The following is a 25,032-nucleotide window of genomic DNA, read 5'->3' as shown; positions in this document are numbered from 1 at the left end:
GGTTGGTTCTCCACCGTCCATATTTCGCCACCTCTTTCCTCAGGGTAAAAGTTCCATTTTATGAATTTTTTCTCTATTAGAAATATCGAATAAATAAATACACAATTTTATTTTTTATGAAAACAATTTTTATTTTATTTTTAAATAAGGTGTATATCTACTACAGATAGCCTTATCCCTATTTTCAAGAAGAAACTTTTTAAATTCTTTATTTTTTCTAGACAATAGAAAAATAGAAATGAATTTCTTAAAAATAAAATAAATAAATGTTTAAAAACAGGTAAATCATGGAGACGAGAAAATACAGATATGGAGAATTTCCAATTATAGCAAAATGAAAAACGTAACGTTTATCCAACTGAAAAACAGCCAAACAATATAATGCTAATCTTGTAATATTCTTCCATTTTCAGAATTTCACAGACAGGCTCTCATCAGAAAAAGAGAAATTTAGGGAGTCAAACTTTTTCAATTTCCTCTTTCTGTTTTATCCAATCTCTCGTTTTTATATGATTCCGATATCAGCTAGAAGAACCATTTCAATACCACAACCTCCATTAACGCAACCTCTCCTCTCTCCCTCCATCAAAATTCAACTCCGTCTCCGGAAAATTCCTTTTCCACACCTCAAAACGCCGTTGATTATTGATACAAAATCACTATCTTCTTCTTCTTTATTGGTTTCAATGCCAATGGAACAATCTTCTTCTTCGTCGTCGTCATCGTCGTCTTTGATTTTGACCTCCGGTGCCAGTGGCCGTATCAATGCGTTGTTTTCGGTTCGGGCGCTGAAGAGTCTATTGATGTTTATAAACACAATCGTGTTGCTGATTCTTCTCCCATTTCGTGGCCGGAGGAGGTCGGCGGTGGTTCCTTTAGGTTCTCCGTCGCCGGAGAAGCGTAGAGATTTTGAGGAGTGTGGGACTCATAGGAAGGGGACCACTATGGTGCGGGTCCCGACGAGAATCGTTCCGTGGAAGAGTAGCGCATCGTCGTCTTCTGGTGGTGGTGGTGCTGGAGCGGTGGTGGTGGTGGACCCGGAGGTGGCGGTGAGGAGGGCGCTTGCTGTTCGGAGGGTGGTGGAGGACGACGATCCCAATTGCGTTCGGGAGTATTCGATGTTTGTTACTGCAAGAGGGGACACCATTTTTACCCAATTGTGGAGCCCTGTTTCAGTCAAAATTAGGTATTTTATATTTTCTTTAGTTACTTGTTTTATTACTAATTGTTTATTTATGGTAGACATTGTTTGTTTTGTATTTTGTTTAAACGAGCTTTTCATTTTGTTCATTACCTTGTCAATGATTAATTAGCTCTAGAAGTAAAAATTAATTTGAAAATAGACATTTCATTTTGTCATTCATGAAGATCTTCATCCTTAAAAACAAAGTTTTGGTAATTTTCGAATCATACAATACTCTTATTTTCATTTCTCACTTCTGATTAAAAATGAAATCATACTTATATGCTTATTCTCTTCTTCGTTCCTATTAATATTTATACCATTTTCATGTATGGGTTTGTGAAAGCTAGGTCCAATATCACCCCAATCTCACTCCTGGTCTCACCTTAAAAAGCTGTATACATATCTTAGAAACACACTTTACTATTTATGGTATAAAACAGCACAACCTATTTCGGAACTTGCCGTTACAGGCCTATTAGCTTCGCCTGGTTTGTCATTTGATTCAATACCGTTTTAATTCAAGTCTCATTTCTTATTCTCACAGTTTTAAAAAGCCTTTTACATATATTAGAAATACACTTCACTAATTTCCAACTTGGAATTTTAACCAGCGTCACGCATTTTGTATTGGGTCGTTACAATATTTTCTTATTTTAACTATGTTGTCATTTTGATTTATTGTAAAGGAATTTGCAGATAGTTTGTTTATTTTCTTATTTTGATAAATTCTTCTTGTTCATATTAACCATTAAATTTTGAATATTACAGCTCACAGAGTTCAACGTTTCAAACGTAAAGCTACTTTGTCTTCACTTAGCATGCATGTTTTGATGCAATTAAAGAAAACGGCTATGTTCCCAATGACATTATTTACTTGCATGGCATATTCTTGAACCATCATAGTCACTACCGCCTAGATATGGGTAGGAACTATGTAAATTTGTACTGACACATCGCAGAAAAGGATGAAATAGTCTGTTAATAATAGATTTAGAACATGGATCATATTCCCAAAGGATGGTGACGTTCGAGCAAAATTACTAGTACTACTACTTTATATGTCTTGCAGTTTTCAATCCTGGTCCCGTTATGATATGTGCAAATAGTGCAAGCCCATAGCTAATGAAAATTTGGCCATACTCCGGACTGTTAAATGTCCATGACTTCCTATTATTTATTGACGTAGTTATTATCACTTGGCACACAGTTCAAAAATGGGATTGGTTAGTTTTTCAGTTAGCGTTTTGTTGCAACAAATAATAAAAAGCAACTCTGATAATCCAATAGGACAAAAATAAGTCCACTTGTTTCAGTTTGTGGTGTGGTTACGTGTCCACTTTGCCAAGAATTATGCACAAGTTCAATTATTTATGGGTGAGTACAATTGAGTGAATTAATAAGGATAGTGACCCAACACTAGGCTTGGTATATTTTGGTAATTGGCATTTAGTTAGGAAAATTATGGAAAGGTTAAACAACCTTATAGCACTAGTTAGTAACGGGTCTAGGATTCACTGACAGCAAGATCCAATATCCATGGGCGTTTAGTTGAAATCTTTTGGATGCGTTTACAGTAAAAAAGTAAAGCTTCATACACTGGTTCGATGGAGTATTTCAGCGAACAATGGGTGCTGAAGCCCTCTCCCGACCCCCTAGACGGGTCCTTGGCATTAGCTAAATGATCTTGTTTATCTGGGCTTTCTGGTTTTCTCGTCAAACTCTGAATATATACTTAAAAAGCTGCACATGAACTCACAAAAAGCTTGCAAAAACTAAGAGTTTTTGGCTATAATATTGTGATGCAAAATAAGAAGTGGTTGGTTACATAATTGAGCTAATGACTAGGTTTGTTGTATATGATTTTAATATGCAATGCTCCATGTTGTTACATAGATGTGTTATTAATATTACATTCTTTCATCGAATTGTATTAAAAACGAATTGTGCTGGAAGATTATTTGTAATGAATATGTTGATTTTCAATATTATTTTCCTTGACGTTCTTAATATTGACACCCTGAAACAGTTTATATATCTTTTTTTGAACAAGAACACGATCATGAAGAAATAAATATAAAATTACTTTTCATCTAATAAAAACACTCTTTCTCATAATCGTGTTCTGTTAAGGTTTGGAGATCTGCATATGATGTTTGATGAAAACTTGCATGCTTCTAATTTTGTACCATGTATCCCAATTGTTGTGGTTTTCACTGGGTAGATATATGTATATTTTTTCCTTCTTTCCAGCTCTGACTAAAGAAAGTAAGTTGAAGATTGCTCTGGCGCTAACATTTTACACCATTTATGTAGGGGACTGGTGGTAATTATGCATGGACTGAATGAACACAGGTTTGTGCTTTGTGTTTAATGGTCAGTCAGTTGTCATGGTCAGGTGAGGTCAGTAATGTTCACCTGGACCCCGAATGACCAAATTAATTTGGTCATTCACTGTTAGATCTAGGCTTATTAGAATCTTAGGGTGAAGATTCAAAGCATCCTAAGGCTTAAATTTAATAAGCCTAGATCTCTTAACGGTTTGGTCATTCACGGTCCAGGTGAACACTACTGCAGGTGATATATAGTTAGATGATTTGCTGACATTTCATTATTTACAACAGTGACAGATACACCGACTTCGCAAAGCAGCTGAATTCTCATGGATTTAAAGTTTATGGAATGGATTGGATTGGTAAGGATTATAAAAGAAAGATTGAGTTTATTTTTCCATACTTAACTGTGTCCCTTGTGTGCCTAGTTGAAATTGCTCAATCCTTTGAAGAACATTCTGCCAATCAATTGTTATTTTATCCTAAATTAATTACTTCCTTAATAGGGCTATAGCAGTGAAATTTAAATGGTTATCTTCTTGTTCCTTTTGTAAAAATTGTTCTGTTTGATGAACTAAGCTATAGTATACGTCTGCTGCTGTTGTGGCTCTCTGCTTATAATCATGCCCTGTACTGATATGGTCATGTGGGAATGCTAATATGAATGTATTGATTAGTAGGAATTCTCCCTGTCAAAGAAGCAGCAGCATTTTTATATCTTAGGAGAACTTTCATCTCTATTTTTCTCTTCTTTTATTCTCTTGATACGATACAATTTCTCGGATCCTTCAACATGTTCAAGTGAGGATTTCAATTGATAAATATAAATCATCAATAATTCTCTTAGTAATAGTAAAGTGCTTTCTGTCTCCTCAGTGGGATAGATTGATTGGTGAAAAGTTATCTGGCTTTATCATCATAGATGATTTTCCAGGCTGTCTAACAGAAATATTATCCTTTATAATAATACATTTACCAGCTTTACTAGGAGGTACTAGTAATTTAAAAAGTGAAATTTTATTTTTCTATGTTTTCTGAAGATAAAGATTAAGTTGGAGGATGCCTTGAGATGTAAATAGACAACAACCTTTATGTCTACAGCTCAGCTTAGCATGATTAACATATATGTGAGTGTGTGTGGAAAGGGTTTTACTTTTACTATTACTAAAATGATTTTTTCTATGATTTTTTAGTTACTAACTAGAATTTAAAGACAATTAAGTGGTAAATGATAAGTTGGCAGATGATATATGAAACCTACATTATTCTTCGGATGCTTAGTTGGCAATTCTATCTTTCTTCCGATGTACGGGAGCAAATGAAAATATACGGGGAGGAGATTGTGGTTGCAGGGTCGATATACCTTATTTATAAATTCCAAACACATATCTGCAGAGACTGGTACAGATGTGCATGCTCTCGATAACTGGTAAAGCAGCAAAAGAAAAAATAATAATCTCAAACTTGAAAAACCTTAGGTTAGGAGTTTTTCAAATTTTATTGCTTTATTGATGAACAAAACAAGTTATGCGTGCAGATATGTCTGTTTCCACTTAGGGACCATCTATCTATCTTGAACCTTTTCAATAGTTACACTGGACAGGGTTAGAGTCCTAGTATCAAGAATGATAATGATGATATTAACTTGTAATTGAAGTTATATTTGTATAAAATTATATGATCCTTATTTTTATGCTTTGTTTCTTTAAGTGTTTCGTGATCTAGAGATCGCCTTTCTTCAACAATGCATGTATATTTGTACGTTGCAGGAAATGACATATCCATTGGTGCGAAAAAAGTAACTTCTGAAGCTTCTTTGGATAAGTAAGCAAATTATTTGCATGTATTGTGCCTGATCTTCATTATCTGAAATTGCAAAGGGAGGATGCATAATTGCAAGAAGAGATAATGCCAAATTAACATATTGTTTCCCCTTTTTATATGCCAGATTAATATATGGTGCTTCCGAAATTGGTGTTAAGTTAAAATATTATTTATTTATGTTAGTCTTATTATTTATTTATGTTAGTCTTAAAAAGATATAAGAGAAGCCATTTATGACCTATAATATATGAGCCTTTTTCTGCTGCATTTGCATATACTTCATGAATTACATCTATCTACAAGCCCGTGCTTATGGCTTTGGTTTAAGTCTCTTTGTATTCATGTAATGCAATGCCATTTTCTTTCCCCGGAATTTTATTTGAATATCGTGAATGCTTTCTTGTCGCTTCTGGGGTGAATTTTATTTGTGTATGTGTTCGTTATCTTCCAATTATGTAGTTGAAATTTCTCTTATCTTATACGTAAGAGTTTTCGATCTCATATAGGACATGGTGGAAGTGATGGACTCCATGCTTATGTTCCTTCTCTTGATTACGCAGTCAGTGATTTGGTATGTTGACTATAAGTTTAATATGCAAGATAGGCTATACTTGTTTTATGTTTCAATCAATCTAAAGCTATTCATATCTTTTCCAATATTGATAGAAATCATTTCTTAATAAAGTGACGGGAGAGAATCCTGAGCTGCCATGTTTTTGCTTTGGACACTCAACCGGAGCAGCTATTGTCCTTAAGGTAACGTTTTCTTTGCAATACACTCCGGATCACTTTTTAACTTCTTTATATATATGATTGTGTGTGCTTATATCTATCTTCCATTGACTGATATTCGCCTTTATTATACGAGCAATTGCAGGCATTGCTGGATCCAAAAATCGAGGCTCGAGTTGCTGGAGTAGTATTGACTTCACCTGCAGTAGGAGTTCAACCATCCCATCCTATTTTTGTGGTAAGAACAACATTTTGATTTCGTTGCGAAGTTTTTCATATTTCAGGCATGGTTTTTGTATCTGGTTGAGCTCATTGGAGGAGTTCATTGTGCTAATGATGTTGTAAAATAGCTCTCTCCCATCCTCACCCAACCAAACGTGCTCGAGTTTCGGATTTCTATGGTTGATTGAAATCTGAAGCCTATCTTATAAGAACACAGGATGGTGACTTGTTTTAAGTTTACTAAATTACTAATATCCAAGATTCATTGTTGAACAAATTTACTATGCGAACCAAGTTGAAGGTCTAAATTGACCCGTTGTCCGGTGATAAAAGGTGAATGTAATTAGTAAAAGAAAGATCTTTTGTAACTTGATTTATCATTACTTTCTTAATGGCAGGTACTAGCCCCAATTTTTTCATTTTTGTTGCCAAGGTATCAATTTAGTGCAGCAAATAAAAAAGGTATGCCAGTTTCTCGAGACCCGGAGGCACTAGTCGCAAAGTACTCCGATCCATTAGTGTACACTGGATCAATCAGGGTAAGAACCGGATACGAGATTCTGAGAATAACAACATACTTGCAGCAGAATCTAAGCAGATTGAGAGTTCCTTTCCTAGTTCTTCATGGTACTGCTGACACAGTAACCGACCCTAAAGCCTCAGAAAAACTTTACGAAGAAGCATCCTCAACCGACAAAACTATCAAACTGTTGGAAGGATTTTTACATGATTTACTATTCGAACCAGAACGAGAAGACATCATGAATGACATAATTGATTGGTTGAACTGTAGAGTATAAGATTGAGGGTTGAGACACAGATTTTAACCAAGAAAGCAAAGAAATGGAATGTTAAATAATTAAATCGGCATTATCTATATTATGGTTTTGCTGCTTGAAACTGTCCATTGTATATGTGGAATTGTAGATACAGAAAGCATGGTCTTTCCTGCTGCTGATAAAATAACTCAAAAACATTTTTTGTTTTGATGTAACTGAAGGTGTAACCATGTCATATTGCCCCTTTTGCTGTTCAATTGTAATGTTATTTTAGTACCATTTTCGTGTCGGTGTATCTGTTCGAAATTAGATTTCCTATTTTCAACTATAGACATTACTGATTTTTGTCTATTATTTCACTATGTTACTGAATTTCAGTTATGAATTGTTAACATCTATTCTATACTGAATTGACGTTTACCTCGTATTGTACTTTCCTTTTGAATTTGATAAATTTCTTTTTAATTCTTTTATAAATAAATAATAGAGAAGAATGATGGAATTTAGTTATACCTTAATAATCTTCATCTTTGCTGTCTTGTATTGGTTTACAACCGAGTTTTGTGTAGCGAGGGCTCATGGGAGGACGGAATGTCATTAAAAAATGGGAGTTGTTCGGAGAATTGGAAATTGGAGATGGAGATGGAGAGGGGTGAACTTATGGAATGGTAATTGGTTAATGGGCACATACATGTTGATACGGTAGAATCCCGTAAGTCGGAAAAAGAATCACAGTGAATCGTAATAGATGTGTGTACATATATTGATTATGAGTCAGGTGTAAAAATGGTAGCGGCGTTAATACATACTTTAGATTCCTTGGAGGACAGATGTTAGCTTTGGACTAGTAGATATATTTTAAGTAGTTAGTGATAGTACCCTAAATTGGGAGGCGTGATTTAAGGGTCTTGAACCGAGAAAGATTTAGAGAGCATCTCATTTGGTCCATGTGTTTTGAGGATGTTTATTCCTATTTAGTTTGATCTTACGGTCTTTCTTACTTCGAATGTTTCTGTTGGTTTAGGATGAGGACATGTGGATCATGAGATTATTAGGATGATATCAGATTTCCCTTTTAGTTCTCGAAGCTATTTAAGGCTTCGGTTTCTCGATGTTTTGTGGGGTCTTGTTATAGTTTGTGGGAAATGGTTCAGCATTCTCTAAATATTCATTGGCCCAAACATTCCCTTTGATAGGGTCAGAGTTTTGTTGCGTTACACACGATATTTTATCCTCTAGATAGGTGAGATTAGGGGTGCAACCGAGCCGAACCCTAGGTAGGCTCGGTATTGGCTCGTTAATATCTCGAGCCGAGCCCTCTCGAATCGAGCTTTGACCGAGCCGAGCTTTGACCGAATCTGACCGAGCTTTGACCGAGCCGAGCTTTTATCGAGCTTCTAACGAGCTTTAACCAAATTCATCATACATACATAGAATAAATAGTGTAAAAAATAGAAAAGCCTTATAACACACTCCATATGAGTTTAAAATATTTATAAAGAAAAACAAGCATGTTATTGTCGAGATTCCAAACCAGTATATAGTACTTGTGATCGGAAAACATAAGTTCGGAGAAAAATTTCAAACAATGACATATATATTAAACTTTGTAATGTATTTTATTCCTTATCAAAACCTAATTGTCTCGCTAAAGACTCAAATGTCTAAATTTTTTTTGTGTCATTTTTTATATGTATTAAATCTCATTTAATTTGTGAATTGTGATGAAAACTAAATAACTAATGAAATATATATTAAATATATATAATGAAATATATATAGTAATTAAAAATAATCGAGCCTGCTCGCGAGCTTTCGAACCGAACCTGAGGAAGCTCGGACTCAGCTCGTTAGTGCTCGAGCCGATCCCGAACTCGAGTCGAGCCATATCGAGCCGAGCTTTGATCGAGCTTTCACCGAGCCGAGCTCGAATAGTTTGCGAACTACCAAGGCTCGCTTGCACCCCTAGGTGAGATGGCACATCGTATAAACGACATCACTCTTAGTAGGCGTGCAGTCCTCCATGCAGTCATTTACTTAACTTCATAGGATGAGCGTATCTCTAGGCACTTAACCTAGACAAATTTAGCGAAAAGGTATTGTGATTTTCAAAGAGCCTACACCTTAAGTATGTCATTGAAGACAACGTTTTACCTACCATTTTGAAAAAACTCTATAAAAGGCGACCCAAAACCGAAAAATCTCTTTTCTGACTTCTACATTTCTCTCTAAACTTTAAGCTTCCATCTTTTCCCAAAAAAATTTAAGTGTTCTCTGTAATTTTTTTCTTTTGTTAGCGGAAGCTCCAGATCTTCGCAAAGACCATCAACTCTAGGCAGACATTGGGCGAAATCTAGCTAGGACTTGGGCTGAACTCCTTTACTTTCAAGACATCTCCATCTTTAAAGCTCTAGGTACTTATCAACCAAACCCAAGAGTTCTTCAGGCGTCATAGTAGAGGGTTGGTCCTAGACCTTTGTATTGGATTGCTTAGAAGAGTTGGCTTTGGATTAATCTTCTCTTGAGAAGGTAATTTGCGGAAACTCTAGAAAATAGGAAAGATAAGAAAACGGTGAGGAAACATATGAACTTCATACATCCCCTTTTATAGGATGTTAAGCCTAGGAAATCATAATGATGACTTCATTATCATCATTATACGGACGTGACGCTCGGGAAACCTCGATTAAAAGGGTTATTTAATGCAAAACAAACTTTTCACTTCTTGCTCCTGGTAAAGCAGCACGTCCGGTGACATATAGCAATGATATATAAGCGAGATATGCTGATTAGGAAGGACATTGATAACGATTCATGTGTCTTCATATTTTCATGTTTCCTCCTCTCAATTGATTGCACAAGAAAGTGAGAACCACACGTTGGACGTTCCAATCACTTTAGTTTTCCTTCAACTTGAGCCGAACCTCATGCTTCAGAAAAGAACCTTTAGTTTTCCAAACCACTATGCTAGAACGCTTGGATTGAAGCCTTATAAAACTTCGACTGACTGGAAGGGGGGACATCTAATAAAAGACCAAAAACAAAACATGCCACGTGGACTAATAAATTCGTCTGGATCAAAGGCAGTGATTGAAGATAACCGCCTCAGACACGTGGACTAGTAGGGAAGACACACCAATTCCAAAGAGATGTCGTCCCGAGATTGATGCGGACATCCTAACTGGGCTCAATAATAACACGCGCCTTGGCGGATCTCATCTCGGCGTATCCACAGAGGTTGTATCTAAGAGGGCGGATCCCCTGGACATGCGAGCGGGGCGGATCTAGGCGTACGCCATGAGGCGTACCAACAACTACACTGGGCGGATCTCAAGATTACTTCCTGCCGAAGGAATTCACCAACAACCTCTGACGCTCCGTACCTGCACCTCTGTACCTGTTGTCTAGGCGCATTACCTATTTTACCCTTTTATTGTTAACCATATTGTAACCCTAATAGGGATAGCCCCTGTCCTTCTATTTATCTTTTGGAGGTTGTATTTAAACCCTCATTTTGTAAGGATAGGGCAACTTTTATCAATCAACTATCATTTCTCTTTGAGATTAAGGTTTCTACCTTTGTTATCGGGATTCACTCCTTCTAGTCTAGCTAGAGAAGAAGATCTTTGTTGGTTTACGATTAAAACCTCCATTCATCACTTTCAATCTGTATCAGTTGGTATCAGAGCCAATCGTTTCCTGACCCGAAACTTCTTTTGGCAATGGTTCAACCCCGACAACCGCTAGATTCCATGAAAACCAGTGACCGGAGATATGAGGAGCTGAGAGAGCACCTCGCGGAACAAATCCAGGCCAGCCTTGAGCGGCAGAAACAAAACGACCAACGATTCCAGGAGCTAACCGCTTCCCTGGAAAACCTCAGATTGGAGATCCGTGCAGTGGTCAGACCAGCCGCCGGGGAGTCCGACCAGAGGAGGGAAGGAGCCCTTGAACCACGACCCCAAAGGCAACCCACACCACCTCGACTGCCATTGACAAATGTCCAACTTCCACAAATGGGTCCTAGGGATCCTGAGGTAAGAAGACCCAACTTTGTTCTTGTGCATAACGCTGATAGCGATAGTGATGATTTTGAGGATCTTGGGAATAATGGTGCCTTTAGAAATATGAGGGATGTTGGTCCGATTGATAACAGGCGTGTGGGTATGGCTAGGGCAGAACCAGACCTAGGAAACTTTGATAGAGATGACGCCTTTAAGCTAAAAATAGATTTACCATCTTTTGGTGGTGAGCTGGATATAGAGGGATTCTTAGATTGGTTATCGGAAGTTGAACGTTTCTTTGAGTATGCTGGGATTCCTGATGAGAGGAAAGTAAGGCTGGTGGCGTATCGCCTGAAGGGTGGCGCATCAGTTTGGTGGGATCAGATGAGGGAAGAAAGAAGAAGAGGGGGCAGAGATCCGATTAGATCTTGGCTACGGATGAAGGCGATGCTGAGGGAGCGGTTCTTACCGCCGGACTACGAACAGTATATCTACAGCTCCTACAGAGGATGCTCTCAAGGGACCCGAAGTGTCCATGAGTATACTTCTGAGTTCTTAAGGCTTTCGGCGAGAGCCAACCTGTCTGAAACTGAAAGCCAAAAGACCTCTAGGTATCTAGAAGGGTTGAGATACAATATCCAGGATCGTATTGGCACACAAATGGTGGTTAGAGTACAAGATGCTAGGAATTTAGCCCTCAAGGCTGAGTCCCAACTGACCGGGAGATCCAGGAGATCCGCCACTACTGAGTATACGCCTGGAGGAAGAGATAACGTGAAGTCTTACGACAAAGGCAAGCAGGTGGCGAGTGCCAGTGGGGCCAAGGTTAACAGTGTGGGAAAGGGATCCGTTGGAGATACTAGACCATACAAAGAAGAACCTATACCACCCAAGAGCAACAATCCGTATGCAAGGCCAGCACCTTTCAAATGTTTTCAGTGCAATGTGTTGGTCCCTTGTAAGGTTGCAAATATAGTTCCAAGGGGGGGTTAGGAACTATTTTACCTTTTTAAAATAATTTGGGCAGATTTCTTTTCTTTAAGAAAAGTTTATAAAACAGCGGCACTTAACACTCAGCAAGACACTGGCTTAGTCAACTAGTGACTAGGACAGCTTCGTTGCTTAGGTCAGGAAGTAGCACTTAGAGTCTATTCCTGAACCTGCTCGTTTGTAGCGCACAACTCAGCTTGACCTCTTTTACTTGGTCAGTTTTAGTTTGTTTTAAGCAAGCAATATAAATAAGGAGTTAAGGTTTAAGAAAACTTCACTCAGCAGATTTATCCAGGTTCGGCTTCTTCTAAGCCTACGTCCTGTCCCCGGAACACTTCCGAGATTTCAAATCCTTTACCGAGCTCTTTAAAGGTAGAGCCTCAAACCTTTTACAATATCAGCAATTGAGTATGACAAAAGTACCTTCCTCTATACTTCTACTCAATCCTAATCTCTCCGCTGAGTACTTAAAACCGAGTACTCAGCCTTTCCTTTCTACTTCTAGAAATGATAAAGATTTTGTCCTAAACAACAATTGCTAGAACACCTTAGATGATTGAAAAATAATCACTCTAGACTTTTACACAAATGAATAGACTTTGTAGTGTAAGAATTTTTCTTTACTTTTGATGGAGAACTTTTATATACGTTTGGTCAGCGTAACGGCTTTTGCTCAAAGTTCTCTAAAGAATGTGGATTCTGAATGCTCTATTTATAGAGAGCTATGAGAGCTTCTGGTTATTTCGAATTTCGAAATAACCGTTGGAGGGAAACGGCTACAAGTCGCTTTCACTGAGTCTGCCAACAGTTCTCTTTAGCCAATCAGATTCCAGCGTCTTCTGTTCTTCGGTCAGTGTGTCAGTATGTTCCACCATTTTGGGTAACGTCAACCAGACAGCTTGTTGTGTCTTCTGAACTTTACTAAATGGGGAAATACTTTGTCTGGAAGCTGTCTTATAGTCAGCAGCTGTCTTGCACGTTTTGTCGAGACATCTCAGCAGCTTCATACCGAAGTTGTCTACGTGGATCTTCTCGATCCTTCTTTACTCAGCATGCGTTTCATCACTTCAACGGCGACGTTTTGGAGATATGCGGGCTGAGTGGTCTTTGGCTTGTTTGACTTGGGCCTTGATTTCCATATAGGGATTGAGCCTTATGATCTTTATGTCTTATGATAAATTATAAACTCAACATTGAACAAACACATTAGTAACACTAAATCAAAGCATTTAAACTTAGTGTGTTGTAGAATATTTACTTTCACTTAATTAATTTTGTCAAATCAAAATCTTGTGGAAAGGTGTTTCAACAAACTCCCCTATTTTGATGTTGGCAAAACTAATCAGCAAGGAACTCAGTATGTGCTCCCCCATGATAGTTGACCTTTTCAATTAAGTGAACTCCCCCGTGAGGACAGAACTACTGACTTAGTTTTATTCTAAACATTCTAAGGTTTAGCTGAATAAGCCTAAGATCAGTTTTCAGTTATAGGTCAGCTTATGGGTCATATTCTATTTTACTCGGTATTCAGCGGAAGTGATGTATAGTGACGGAGCGCTGAGTAAATCATTTGTTCAATGGTTTATATTTGACAAGTTCAAACATTTATATGCAGCATGCATTTATATAATACTTGGCATTTGATGGATGAATAATCAATAATTTAAATTCGAATGCAAGTATTTCAGAAGTTAGGCATATTGTTTAAAACAAAACAACAAACAAGAAAAACATTACAAAACAAGATAACGAAATAACAAAATAAACTTCTTCTTCCTAACTTCTAACACTCTAGTTTCTTTCACTTAGAGTCTCTAGTTTCTTTCACTTAGAGTCTCTAGTTTCTTTCACTTAGAGTTCCTTCTCCTTAGTTGCCACTTTTCTCCCCCGTTTTGCCAGCATCAGCAGTAGGCAAATCAATGGTAGGGGCAGGAGAATTGGCCTGATCCTGCAGCACACGTATTTGACCCTCTAAGGAATTCATGTGACTGACCATAGTCAGCATGAGTTCGGTCATTTTGGTCAGTTGAGCATGTGGTGGTGGCTGCGGCTGGACAGAGGAGAAGTGATTGATCAAATCATGGATTTGACACAGAATATGGTGAGTGACAGGTGGATGAGAGGACTGAGCATGAGTTGGTGGAGGATGGGCTTGTTTTTGAAGCAGAGTGTTAGCTGAGGCGATGACACGCCGTCCTGACTCAGTGGCACCTAGATGTGCATATTTGGCAGGAGTGGGCTCACACTGAGTGCCTTGTGTAGTGACAGGACTACAAGGCGTGTTGACCTCAGGTGCTGAGTTGCTTTGAGCTTAAGGTGGGAGTGGAGCTTCTTTTGGACTCGCAGGGGTTTTGGCTTGTTTCTCACTTGGAGGAACAGAGGCTTGTTTTTGTGGAGACCCCTCTTGGGTAATGTGGGGCTCAAGAACAGATTCTGCTTCTGTTCTCAGTTTCTTCTCAGCTGACTCAGCTGGGTCCTGATCAGCTTTCCTCTTGTTTCTTTCCATCAGCCTTACCTTTCTCGGGACAGTATGAATATCCTTCGAGCAGGCTCCCTTTTTCTTCTTCTTCTCAGCTTCAGCAATCTCAGATGGCACAGTAGAAGGATTCTCAGTTTGAGGTTCATTGGTTGGTTCTGTACCCTCAGCAGTGTGTGCAGCTTCAGCCATAACATCATCTATAATGGCATCCAGGTTTGTCAGATTTTCCATTTCTCCAATGGGTTGCTCACCCTCAGCCATAGGATCCTCCTCCTCAGAGGTTTCATTCTCATCATACCCTTTCAGGGGTTGGCTGTGTGATAGTCCATTCAGCAGACGTGCTGTGATAGCAGTTCCTGTTGAACTTATTTCATCAACAGTTTCTATGTTCTGGTCTTGTATTATCCGGGTGATGAGAGAACCTAAACGGAGCTTCCTTCCACTTCGTTGAAAGGCTCCTACCAGAAATACAGGTAGATTGAATGGAGTGCTGGTCAGCATATGCCAGATGAAACACTGTTCAAAGTTAGAGGCAGATGAGGGAGAGCTGAGTTTAGGGAAGATAAAGTTGGTCAGCAAGAAGTGGGCCATCTTCTGATTTTTGCCCATGCAGGTGCTGGGTACTTCTCCCTTGTAGTTTCTGGGTTTACAGAACCCCTTCATCTTTTCTGCGATGGCTTTTGGTATCGGCTCCTTTGTTGTCCTGAACTGAATCCCTGTATTTGGTATCTCTAGCAATGTGGCTAGATATTCATGGGTTATCACTATCTTTTGACCCTTGACTGTGGTCTCTAGGTAGTCAGAGTCATCTGCATCAACATGCAGGTTGGAGTAGAACTCTCTCACCATTTTGGGATAGGTTTGACCGGAAAGAGAGAAGAGACCTGTCCATTTGTTGTTTTTGATCCATTCACAGAATGGAGTCTCTGAAGAGATGAAATCAGGATGGAAGAATCGACTCCTTAGTACCTCTTGATTCTTGGCCCAAGAGTGTACTTTGATCATTTTTCTCATTAGGCTAGTTGAAGGACTAGCCTGGTCAGAGGATTTGAGAGTTGGAGAGAAATAACTTTCGTTATAAGACATTTTTGAAGTTTTGAAGCTCTTTGGAAAATTTAGAAGCTTTCTTAGGGTTCAATGTATATGTGACGAGGGTAGTGGGTTAGTATTTACTATTTATAGATTTTATGGTTTAGGGTTCCGTTTGAATTTTATCCAGTTTTGCTCTGGGTTGTCCAATCGGCAGAAACCCTGACACTTATGACACTATTAAGACGTTATTCGGCGCATGCGCAGTACAGGTGTCACTTTGCGTGTAGTGACATTAAATGCTAATAAGTGCTTTTACTTAGCGTTTGTTGATATAAACGTTTCATATTCTAAGTAGTCAGTGCATTCATTAAGGATGGTTTTTAGTTTAAGTTCGAAAACTAATTTACTCAGTGTGCAAGATTACTCAGTATTGTATATTCAGTCAGTTTCAATGACATACTCAGCAAACAATAAATCATTCAGCATGTAATTCATTCAGCATTCAATCATCATTTATGCACATAAATTTACTGAAGAGGATTAAACATACCAATTGCTTCTCTCAGTATGCTAAATTGCTCTCGTGCTAGAGGCTTTGTAAAGATATCAGCAAGCTGCTCGTCTGTTGGCACATAAGTCAGCTTGATTTCTTTCTTGAGTACATGATCTCTGATGAAGTGATGTCTTATGCTGATATGTTTCATCCTGCTGTGTTGAACTGGGTTCTTTGAGAGGTCAATTGCACTTTTGTTGTCGCATTTGACTTCAATTGTCTTTGTTTGAACACTATAATCTTCAAGCTGTTGCTTAATCCAAAGGACCTGAGCAACACAGCTTCCAGCAACAATGTACTTAGCTTCAGTTGTGGACAGGGCTACTGACGCCTGCTTCTTGCTGAACCAAGATACAAGACAGCTTCCTAGGAATTGGCATCCTCCAGAGGTGCTTTTTCTTTCCAGCTTGTCTCGTCCATAGTCAGCGTCAGTGTATCCGATGAGTGTAAAGTCATGAGTATTTGGATACCACAGACCTGCATTTACTGAGCTTTGCAAATATCTAAGGATCCTTTTTACAGCTATGTAATGGGATTCCTTAGGGTTAGCTTGATATCTAGCACAATAACATACTAAGAACTGAATGTCCGGTCTACTTGCTGTTAAGTAAAGTAAAGAGCCAATCATACCTCGGTATAACTTGCTGTCTACTGACTTACCATTTTCATCGGCACAAAGGACAGTGTCAGTGCCCATAGGAGTGGATATTGGCTTACAATGTTCTAGTTCATATTTCTTCAATATCTCCTTGGCATATTTAGCTTGACTTATGAATATGCCATTCTTTCCTTGCTTAATTTGAAGTCCGAGGAAGAAGTTGAGTTCTCCCATCATTGACATTTCGAATTCAGTCTGCATTTGTTTGCTAAATTCCTTGCACATAGATTCATTAGTAGCACCGAATATAATATCATCTACATATATTTGTGCCAGCAGGGTATCTTTACCCTTTCTCTTAATGAATAAGGTTGTATCAGCTTGACCCCTGACGTAACCTCTAGTCAGTAAAAAGTTGGTCAGCCTCTCATACCAAGCACGTGGTGCTTGTTTGAGTCCATACAGAGCCTTTTTGAGTTTGTAAACGTGGTTTGGGAACTTAGAATCCTCAAACCCTGGAGGCTGATTTACATAGACCTCCTCGTCTATTACTCCATTAAGAAAGGCACTTTTGACATCCATTTGAAACAGTTTAAAGTTCATGTAAGATGCATATGCACATAAAATCCTAATAGCTTCTAGCCTTGCCACTGGGGCAAAGGTCTCACCGTAGTCTATACCTTCTTGCTGACTGTAGCCCTGAGCTACAAGTCTTGCCTTGTTTCTGACTACGTTTCCTTGCTCATCTAGCTTGTTCCTGAAGACCCATCTTGTTCCAATGATCTTTTGGCTCCTAGGATGTGGCACTAACTCCCATACATTATTCCTCCTAAACTGATTGAGTTCCTCTTGCATGGCATTCATCCAGAATTCGTCATCTTCAGCTTCGGCAAAGTTCTTCGGCTCAAGTACTGAGACAAAAGCTACATTGCCGAGATATTTCCTTAGTTGATTTCTTGTCATCAGCGTATTTCCAGTTGAGTCAAGAATTGCATTTTCTGAATGCCCTCTTGGGACTCTTATCTCCTTTGGTAGACTCGTGTCTTGATCTATCTGTGTTTCAACATTCTCTGCAGAAGTAGATGGGTCAGTGAAAGTAATTTTAGGTTCACTCTTACTTTTGGTCAGCCGTTTTATGAAGGACTCAGTGGCTGGTTCTTGATCAGCAGGTGCTGAGTTTGGTTCATCTTCTATCAGCGGCTGGTGTCTTCCTGCAGGGTTAGTTTCATCGAATTGCACATGTATAGATTCTTCTAATGCTTGAGTTCTCTTATTAAAAACTCTGTATGCTTTGCTGTTTGTTGAGTAGCCTAGAAAGATAGCCTCATCAGCTTTTGAATCAAATTTGGCTAAGCTATCTTTGGTATTTAAAATAAAACACCTACAGCCAAAGGCACGAAAGTATCCAATGTTGGCCTTTCGTCCTTTCCAAAGTTCATATGGGGTTTTCTTAAGTATAGGTCTAACTAAAGCCCTATTCAGAATATAGCATGCTGTGTTGACAGCTTCTCCCCAAAAATACTTTGGAAGCCTATGCTCATCCAGCATTGTCCTGGCAATCTCAACCAGAGTTCTGTTCTTCCTTTCAACAATCCCATTTTGCTGAGGCGTTCTAGGAGCAGAGAAATTATGGTCAATGCCGCTGGCTTCACAGAATTCAACAAACTTCTGGTTCTTGAATTCTCCACCATTATCACTACGGATATGAGCTAATTTTAGGTCTTTCTCATTTTCAATTTTTCTAACCAAGTTTGAAAATGTCTCAAAGGTCTCATCCTTACTGGTCAGCAGGATAACCCATGTGTACCGAGAGAAATCATCTACAATAACCAAGGAAAACCTTCTTCCACCCAGACTCAGCGGCTGGACTGGACCAAAGAGATCCAAGTGTAGCATTTCTAACGGACGCTTAGTTGAGACAATGTTTTTACTTTGAAAAGATTGCTTGGTTTGTTTTCCAGCTTGGCAGGCATGGCATAATTGATCTTTTTGAAATTTAAGTTCAGGCAGTCCCTCAACCAATTGCTTTCTTGCTAATTTGGCCAGGAGGTCCATGCTTACATGACCAAGTCTCCTGTGCCATAGCCAGGAATTTTCTTCCTTTGTGACTAAGCATACAGTTTTTGAAAACTTCTTTTCGAGGTTTAGCATAAAGACATTGTCTATCCGAGAGGCAGTTAAAATTAACTCATTTGATTTTCCCTCATATATTTTACATCCAGTTTCGTCAAATATAACTTTTCTTCCATTATCACATAGCTGAGCTACGCTGAGTAAGTTATATTTGAGTCCGCTGACTAGGGAGACAGATTCAATAGTGGGATTACCTCCAACGGTGCCTGATCCTACTATTTTACCCTTTTTGTTGTCTCCAAAACTTACGCTTCCTCCTCGTTTACGTTCGAACGTGATGAATTGAGTTTCATCACCCATCATATGCCTTGAGCATGCGCTGTCAATATACCACATTTTTTACTTCTCGGCACATCTCAGGCTTACCTGCATTGTAATCAGTTTCCTTTAGGTACCCAATTCTTTTTGGGTCCTGACTTGTTAGGTTCAACAGGTAAAGCATCATATTTTATTTTGTGGCGACATACATTAATAGTGTGGCCACTTTTTCCACAGAAGTCACAACTGACTTTCTGTTTAGGACTCTTTACTGACTTGTCAGCACCCCAGTGCTGAGCGTGCCAGCACACCTTAGTGGTGTGTCCTAACTTCCCACAAAAGTCACACTGGACTCTTCGCTGGGGATTTCGTCTCTGCTGAGTACCTTGGTACTGAGTACCTTGATACTTAGTTCTCAGAGGAAAATTATTTTTGTTTGGAACCTTTAGTTGGTTCTGAATGGTTGTGACATCCTTCCTCAGTTTCTTGGAAACTGACTGGACTTCAACTACAGACTCATGAATGGTTTTATATTTTCATGCAAAACTGAGTTGTCTTGAAGAAGGTATCTGAGGTCACTCAGTTTGACCTCTTCCACCTCATCACAGCGCCGGCTGAGTGTTTTAATCTTTTTGTTACACTTTTTGACAAGTGTGTAAAGATCACTCAGGGCATTACCCATTTCATTTCTGAGTTGAGAGAGTGAGATTACCTCATTGGATTGCTCTTCATTGTCTGACTTATCAGATTGGTCAGCATGCTCAGAAATGCATGGCTCAGCAAGTTCGTCAGCCATGAAGCATATCTTCGCTGACTCGGTGGCCTCAGTTTCTGTTGATGAAGATTCATCACTGTTACTCCAAGTAGCCACCATTGCCTTCTTCCCACTTTTCTTGTCTTTCCTCAGCGTGGGGCAGTTTGACTTAATATGGCCATCTTGGTGGCACTCAAAGCATGTAATGGGCTTTGAGCTGTCCTTTCTATATTTGCTGTCGCTTGAGTCAGCCTTATACTTATCAAACTTTTTGTAAGGCTTTTTGGAATATTTGTCGTTCTTCCTGAATAGCCTCTTCATCTTTCTTGTGAACATAGCCATCTCCTCATCATCAGTTGAACTTCCGTCAGTGGAGTCAGCCTTCATGACAAGTGACTTCTGCTTCTTGTCATCAGATTTTTCCTTCACCTCAAAGTTCTTCATTGATATCTCATGGGTCAGCAATGAACCGATGAGTTCGTCATATTTATAGGTGGTTAAATCCTGAGCTTCCTCAACCGCTGTCTTCTTTGCTTGCCAGTCTTTTGGAAGACTCATGAGTATCTTTTTGACTTGTTCTTCCTCAGTGAAGATTTTTCCAAGTCTCTTGAGATCATTAATGATGTTGGTGAACCTTGTGTTCATGTCTGAAATGCCCTCATCATTGTTCATCTCGAAAAGCTCGTACAGTCTCATCTGCTGATTCACCTTGGATTCTTTTACTTTGTTTGTTCCCTCGTAGGTGACTTCCAGCTTTTTCCAGATCTCTTGTGCCGACTCACAACCTGAGATTTTGTTATATTCTGCAGCATCGAGCGCACAGTGAAGCATATTGATAGCCAAAGCATGGTTTTGAAGCTTCTTAAGATCATCCTCTGTCCATTCAACCTCAGCTTTAACAACTGACTGGCCAGCAACAACTTTCACAGGTACAAACGGGCCTTGGACTATAGATAGCCAGGCACTCATGTTTGTAGCTTGAATGAAGTTTTTCATCCTATTCTTCCAAAAGGTATAGTTTGACCCGAAGAATAGGGGAGGCCTGGTAATGGACAGCCCCTCAGGTAATATCTGAGTTGTCTGGTTTCCAAGGAGAAACCGAGTGCTGTTTTCGCCCATGGTATGGATCAACTCAAGGTTGTTAGACCTTTAGTAATGAGCTTTTAGGCTCTGATACCACTTGTTGGTCCCTTGTAAGGTTGCAAATATAGTTCCAATGGGGGGGTTAGGAACTATTTTACCTTTTTAAAATAATTTGGGCAGATTTCTTTTCTTTAAGAAAAGTTTATAAAACAGCGGCACTTAACACTCAGCAAGACACTGGCTTAGTCAACTAGTGACTAGGACAGCTTCGTTGCTTAGGTCAGGAAATAGCACTTAGAGTCTATTCCTGAACCTGCTCGTTTGTAGCGCACAACTCAGCTTGACCTCTTTTACTTGGTCAGTTTTAGTTTGTTTTAAGCAAGCAATATAAATAAGGAGTTAAGGTTTAAGAAAACTTCACTCAGCAGATTTATCCAGGTTCGGCTTCTTCTAAGCCTACGTCCTGTCCCCGGAACACTTCCGAGATTTCAAATCCTCTACTGAGCTCTTTAAAGGTAGAGCCTCAAACCTTTTACAATATCAGCAATTGAGTATGACAAGAGTACCTTCCTCTATACTTCTACTCAATCCTAATCTCTCCGCTGAGTACTTAAAACCGAGTACTCAGCCTTTCCTTTCTACTTCTAGAAATGATAAAGATTTTGTCCTAAACAACAATTGCTAGAACACCTTAGATGATTGAAAAATAATCACTCTAGACTTTTACACAAATGAATAGACTTTGTAGTGTAAGAATTTTTCTTTACTTTTGATGGAGAACTTTTATATACGTTTGGTCAGCGTAACGGCTTTTGCTCAAAGTTCTCTAAAGAATGTGGATTCTGAATGCTCTATTTATAGAGAGCTATGAGAGCTTCTGGTTATTTCGAATTTCGAAATAACCGTTGGAGGGAAACGGCTACAAGTCGCTTTCACTGAGTCTGCCACCAGTTCTCTTTAGCCAATCAGATTCCAACGTCTTCTGTTCTTCGGTCAGTGTGTCAGTATGTTCCACCATTTTGGGTAACGTCAACCAGACAGCTTGTTGTGTCTTCTGAACTTTACTAAATGGGGAAATACTTTGTCTGGAAGCTGTCTTATGGTCAGCAGCTATCTTGCACGTTTTGTCGAGACAGCTCAGCAGCTTCATACCGAAGTTGTCTACGTGGATCTTCTCGATCCTTCTTTACTCAGCATGCGTTTCATCACTTCAACGACGACGTTTTGGAGATACGTGGGCTGAGTGGTCTTTGGCTTGTTTGACTTGGGCCTTGATTTCCATATAGGGCTTGAGCCTTATGATCTTTATGTCTTATGATAAATTATAAACTCAACATTGAACAAACACATTAGTAACACTAAATCAAAGCATTTAAACTTAGTGTGTTGTAGAATATTTACTTTCACTTAATTAATTTTGTCAAATCAAAATCTTGTGGAAAGGTGTTTCAACACAATGAGCCAGGACATAGATCCAATGAGTGTCCTAGAAGGAAGAGCGCCAACATGGTGGAGAGGTACGAAGATGACTATGACGACGAGGATGAAGTATTTTGTGAACCCTTGGGAGAAGATGATGAGGTGGCGGGTGAAGAGAGGTACGCCATTCATGTGGTATGGCGTTTCTTAGTCTCCAGCCGGATAGAGGGCGATCAAAGGCACCGACTATTCAGAACCCGCTGTCTTGTGAAGGGCGGGCGATGTAATGTGATAATAGATAGTGGGAGCCAAGAGAACATTGTGAGTAGCAGCGCCGTTCAGAAGTTCGGGTTGTTGATAGAGGCGCACCCTGATCCCTACAGGGTGGGATGGATCAAGAACGTGGGCGAGTTGAGGGTGACCCAGAGATGCAAGGTACCGATTGAGATTGGTAACTATCATGATGAAGTCTGTTGTGATGTGGTCGATATGGATGCATGCCACCTATTGTTGGGCCGACCCTGGCAGTTTGATAACAACGCCACCCACGCCGGAAGAGAGAACACTTACAGATTCGTGAAGAATGGGGTGAAGTTCGTCCTTACACCAATGGTGAGAGAGCCAAAGGCCGACGAGAAGTCTACATTGGTAGTCTGTCCTACACACAAATCGTTTGTCAGCGAATGTGAAGAGAGCCAAATGGTATACGTAGTAATGGTTAAAGCGAATCACGAATCCGCCCAAAGGGACGAAAGGGAAATGCCGAGTGAAGTGACCCGCCTACTTGGCGAGTATCAAGATCTGTTCCCCGACGAACTGCCGAGTGGGTTACCACCTTTGAGGGACATCCAACATCATATCGATCTTGTGCCCGGGGCTAGTTTACCAAGCCTCCCACATTATCGAATGAGCCCAAAGGAGAATGATGTCATGAGACAAAAAGTGGAGGAACTCATCGAGATGGGATACGTTAGGGAGAGTATGAGTCCTTGCGCTGTTCCAGCTTTACTTACACCGAAGAAGGATGGGTCTTGGCGGATGTGTGTTGACAGTAGGGCTATTAACAAGATCACCATCAAGTATAAGTTCCCGATTCCAAGGTTGGAGGACATGTTGGACCAACTTGGCGGATCTCGAGTCTTCTCCAAGATTGATCTCAGGAGTGGGTATCATCAGATACGAATCCGATCTGGGGATGAGTGGAAGACTGCCTTCAAGACAAGAGATGGATTGTATGAATGGTTAGTTATGCCCTTTGGGATGACCAACGCCCCTAGTACTTTTATGAGACTGATGAATCAGGTGCTTCGCCCAGTAATTGGGAAATTCGTAGTTGTGTATTTCGACGACATTTTTATCCACAGCCAGACCTTGGCGGAACATGAAGAGCACTTGCAGACCGTGTTTGACCTGTTAAGGAAACACCAACTATACCCCAACACCAAGAAGTGTGACTTTGTCATGGAGAGCTTAGTTTTCCTTGGATTCGTGGTCAGTGGGAATGGAATCCAAGTTGATGGAGAGAAGGTAAGAGCCATCCGAGAATGGCCTACCCCGAGGAACGTGGGGGATATCAGGAGTTTTCATGGGCTAGCAACGTTCTATCGCCGATTCATTAAGAACTTCAGTTCCATAGTGGCCCCGTTGACAGAATGTTTGAAGAAAGGAAAGGGGTTCGAGTGGGCGGACGCCCAAAAAGAGAGCTTCGCCTTGATCAAGGAAAAGTTGAGTACAGCGCCAGTGCTGGCGTATCCCGATTTTGACAAATTGTTTGAAGTTGAGTGTGATGCCAGTGGAATTGGGATTGGTGGTGTCTTGATGCAAGAAAAGAGGCCCATTGCCTACTTCAGTGAGAAGCTCTGTGAGGCACGACAAAGGTGGGCAACATATGATCAAGAGTTTTATGCTGTAGTGAGGGCATTGAAGGTATGGGAACATTACTTGGTGGGAAAAGAGTTCATCCTCTACACTGACCATTAAGCTCTCAAATACCTGGGAAGTCAGAAGCAACTTCGAAGCGCCATGCACGCCTGGTGGTGTGCCTTCATAGATAAGTTCCCCTATAAGCTTATCCATAAGGCGGGAAAACAGAACATAGTGGCGGACGCTTTGAGTCGGATGATTGCACTAATAAAAACAGTCAACCTGGAGACCGATTGTTTCGAACACATCAGAGGAGAGTACCTGGCGGATCCTGACTTTGGAAGTATCTAGGAGAAGTGCCATCGTCAACCGGGGGATGGGGCGTATCACTTAATGGATGAGTATCTAATGAGGGGCAACCGACTTTGTTTACCCTGCACTTCTATCCGCGAGAAGGTGGTCCGAGATCTACATGGCGGATCCCTGGGGGGGCATTTTGGGCGAGACAAGACATATGCAGCAGTGAGTTCCCGTTATTTCTGGCCCAAAATGAGAAGAGATGTGGCGTACCTGGTAGAACGATGCTATATCTGCCAGACCGCCAAGGGACACGCTACAAATGCTGGCTTACAGCTGCCCTTGCCTGTACCAGAAACCATATGGGAGGATCTGTCCATGGATTTTGTCCTAGGGTTACCCAGAACTCAGAGAGGCATGGATTCCATCTTTGTGGTTGTTGACCGTTTTTCGAAAATGGCACACTTCATACCATGCCGCAAGACTAACGATGCCT

At 40.0% G+C, this 25,032-nt stretch overlaps 1 protein-coding gene across 1 annotated transcript; it reads left to right on the top strand.

The window, feature by feature from the left end:
- Nucleotides 1-307: 307 nt before the first annotated feature.
- Nucleotides 308-7,427, top strand: LOC136202506 (uncharacterized). Its single transcript, XM_065993172.1, has 7 exons — nt 308-1,186; nt 3,500-3,538; nt 3,808-3,878; nt 5,847-5,911; nt 6,007-6,096; nt 6,218-6,310; nt 6,693-7,427. The coding sequence occupies exons 1-7, from the start codon at nt 510-512 to the stop codon at nt 7,092-7,094; spliced, it is 1,437 nt and encodes a 478-aa protein (XP_065849244.1). The 5' UTR covers nt 308-509; the 3' UTR covers nt 7,095-7,427.
- The last annotated feature ends 17,605 nt before the right edge of the window (nt 7,428-25,032 follow it).

This window comes from Euphorbia lathyris, chromosome 8, assembly GCF_963576675.1.
Source record: "Euphorbia lathyris chromosome 8, ddEupLath1.1, whole genome shotgun sequence".
Lineage (NCBI taxonomy): Eukaryota > Viridiplantae > Streptophyta > Magnoliopsida > Malpighiales > Euphorbiaceae > Euphorbia > Euphorbia lathyris.
This window is presented reverse-complemented; position numbering and strand designations above follow the sequence as displayed.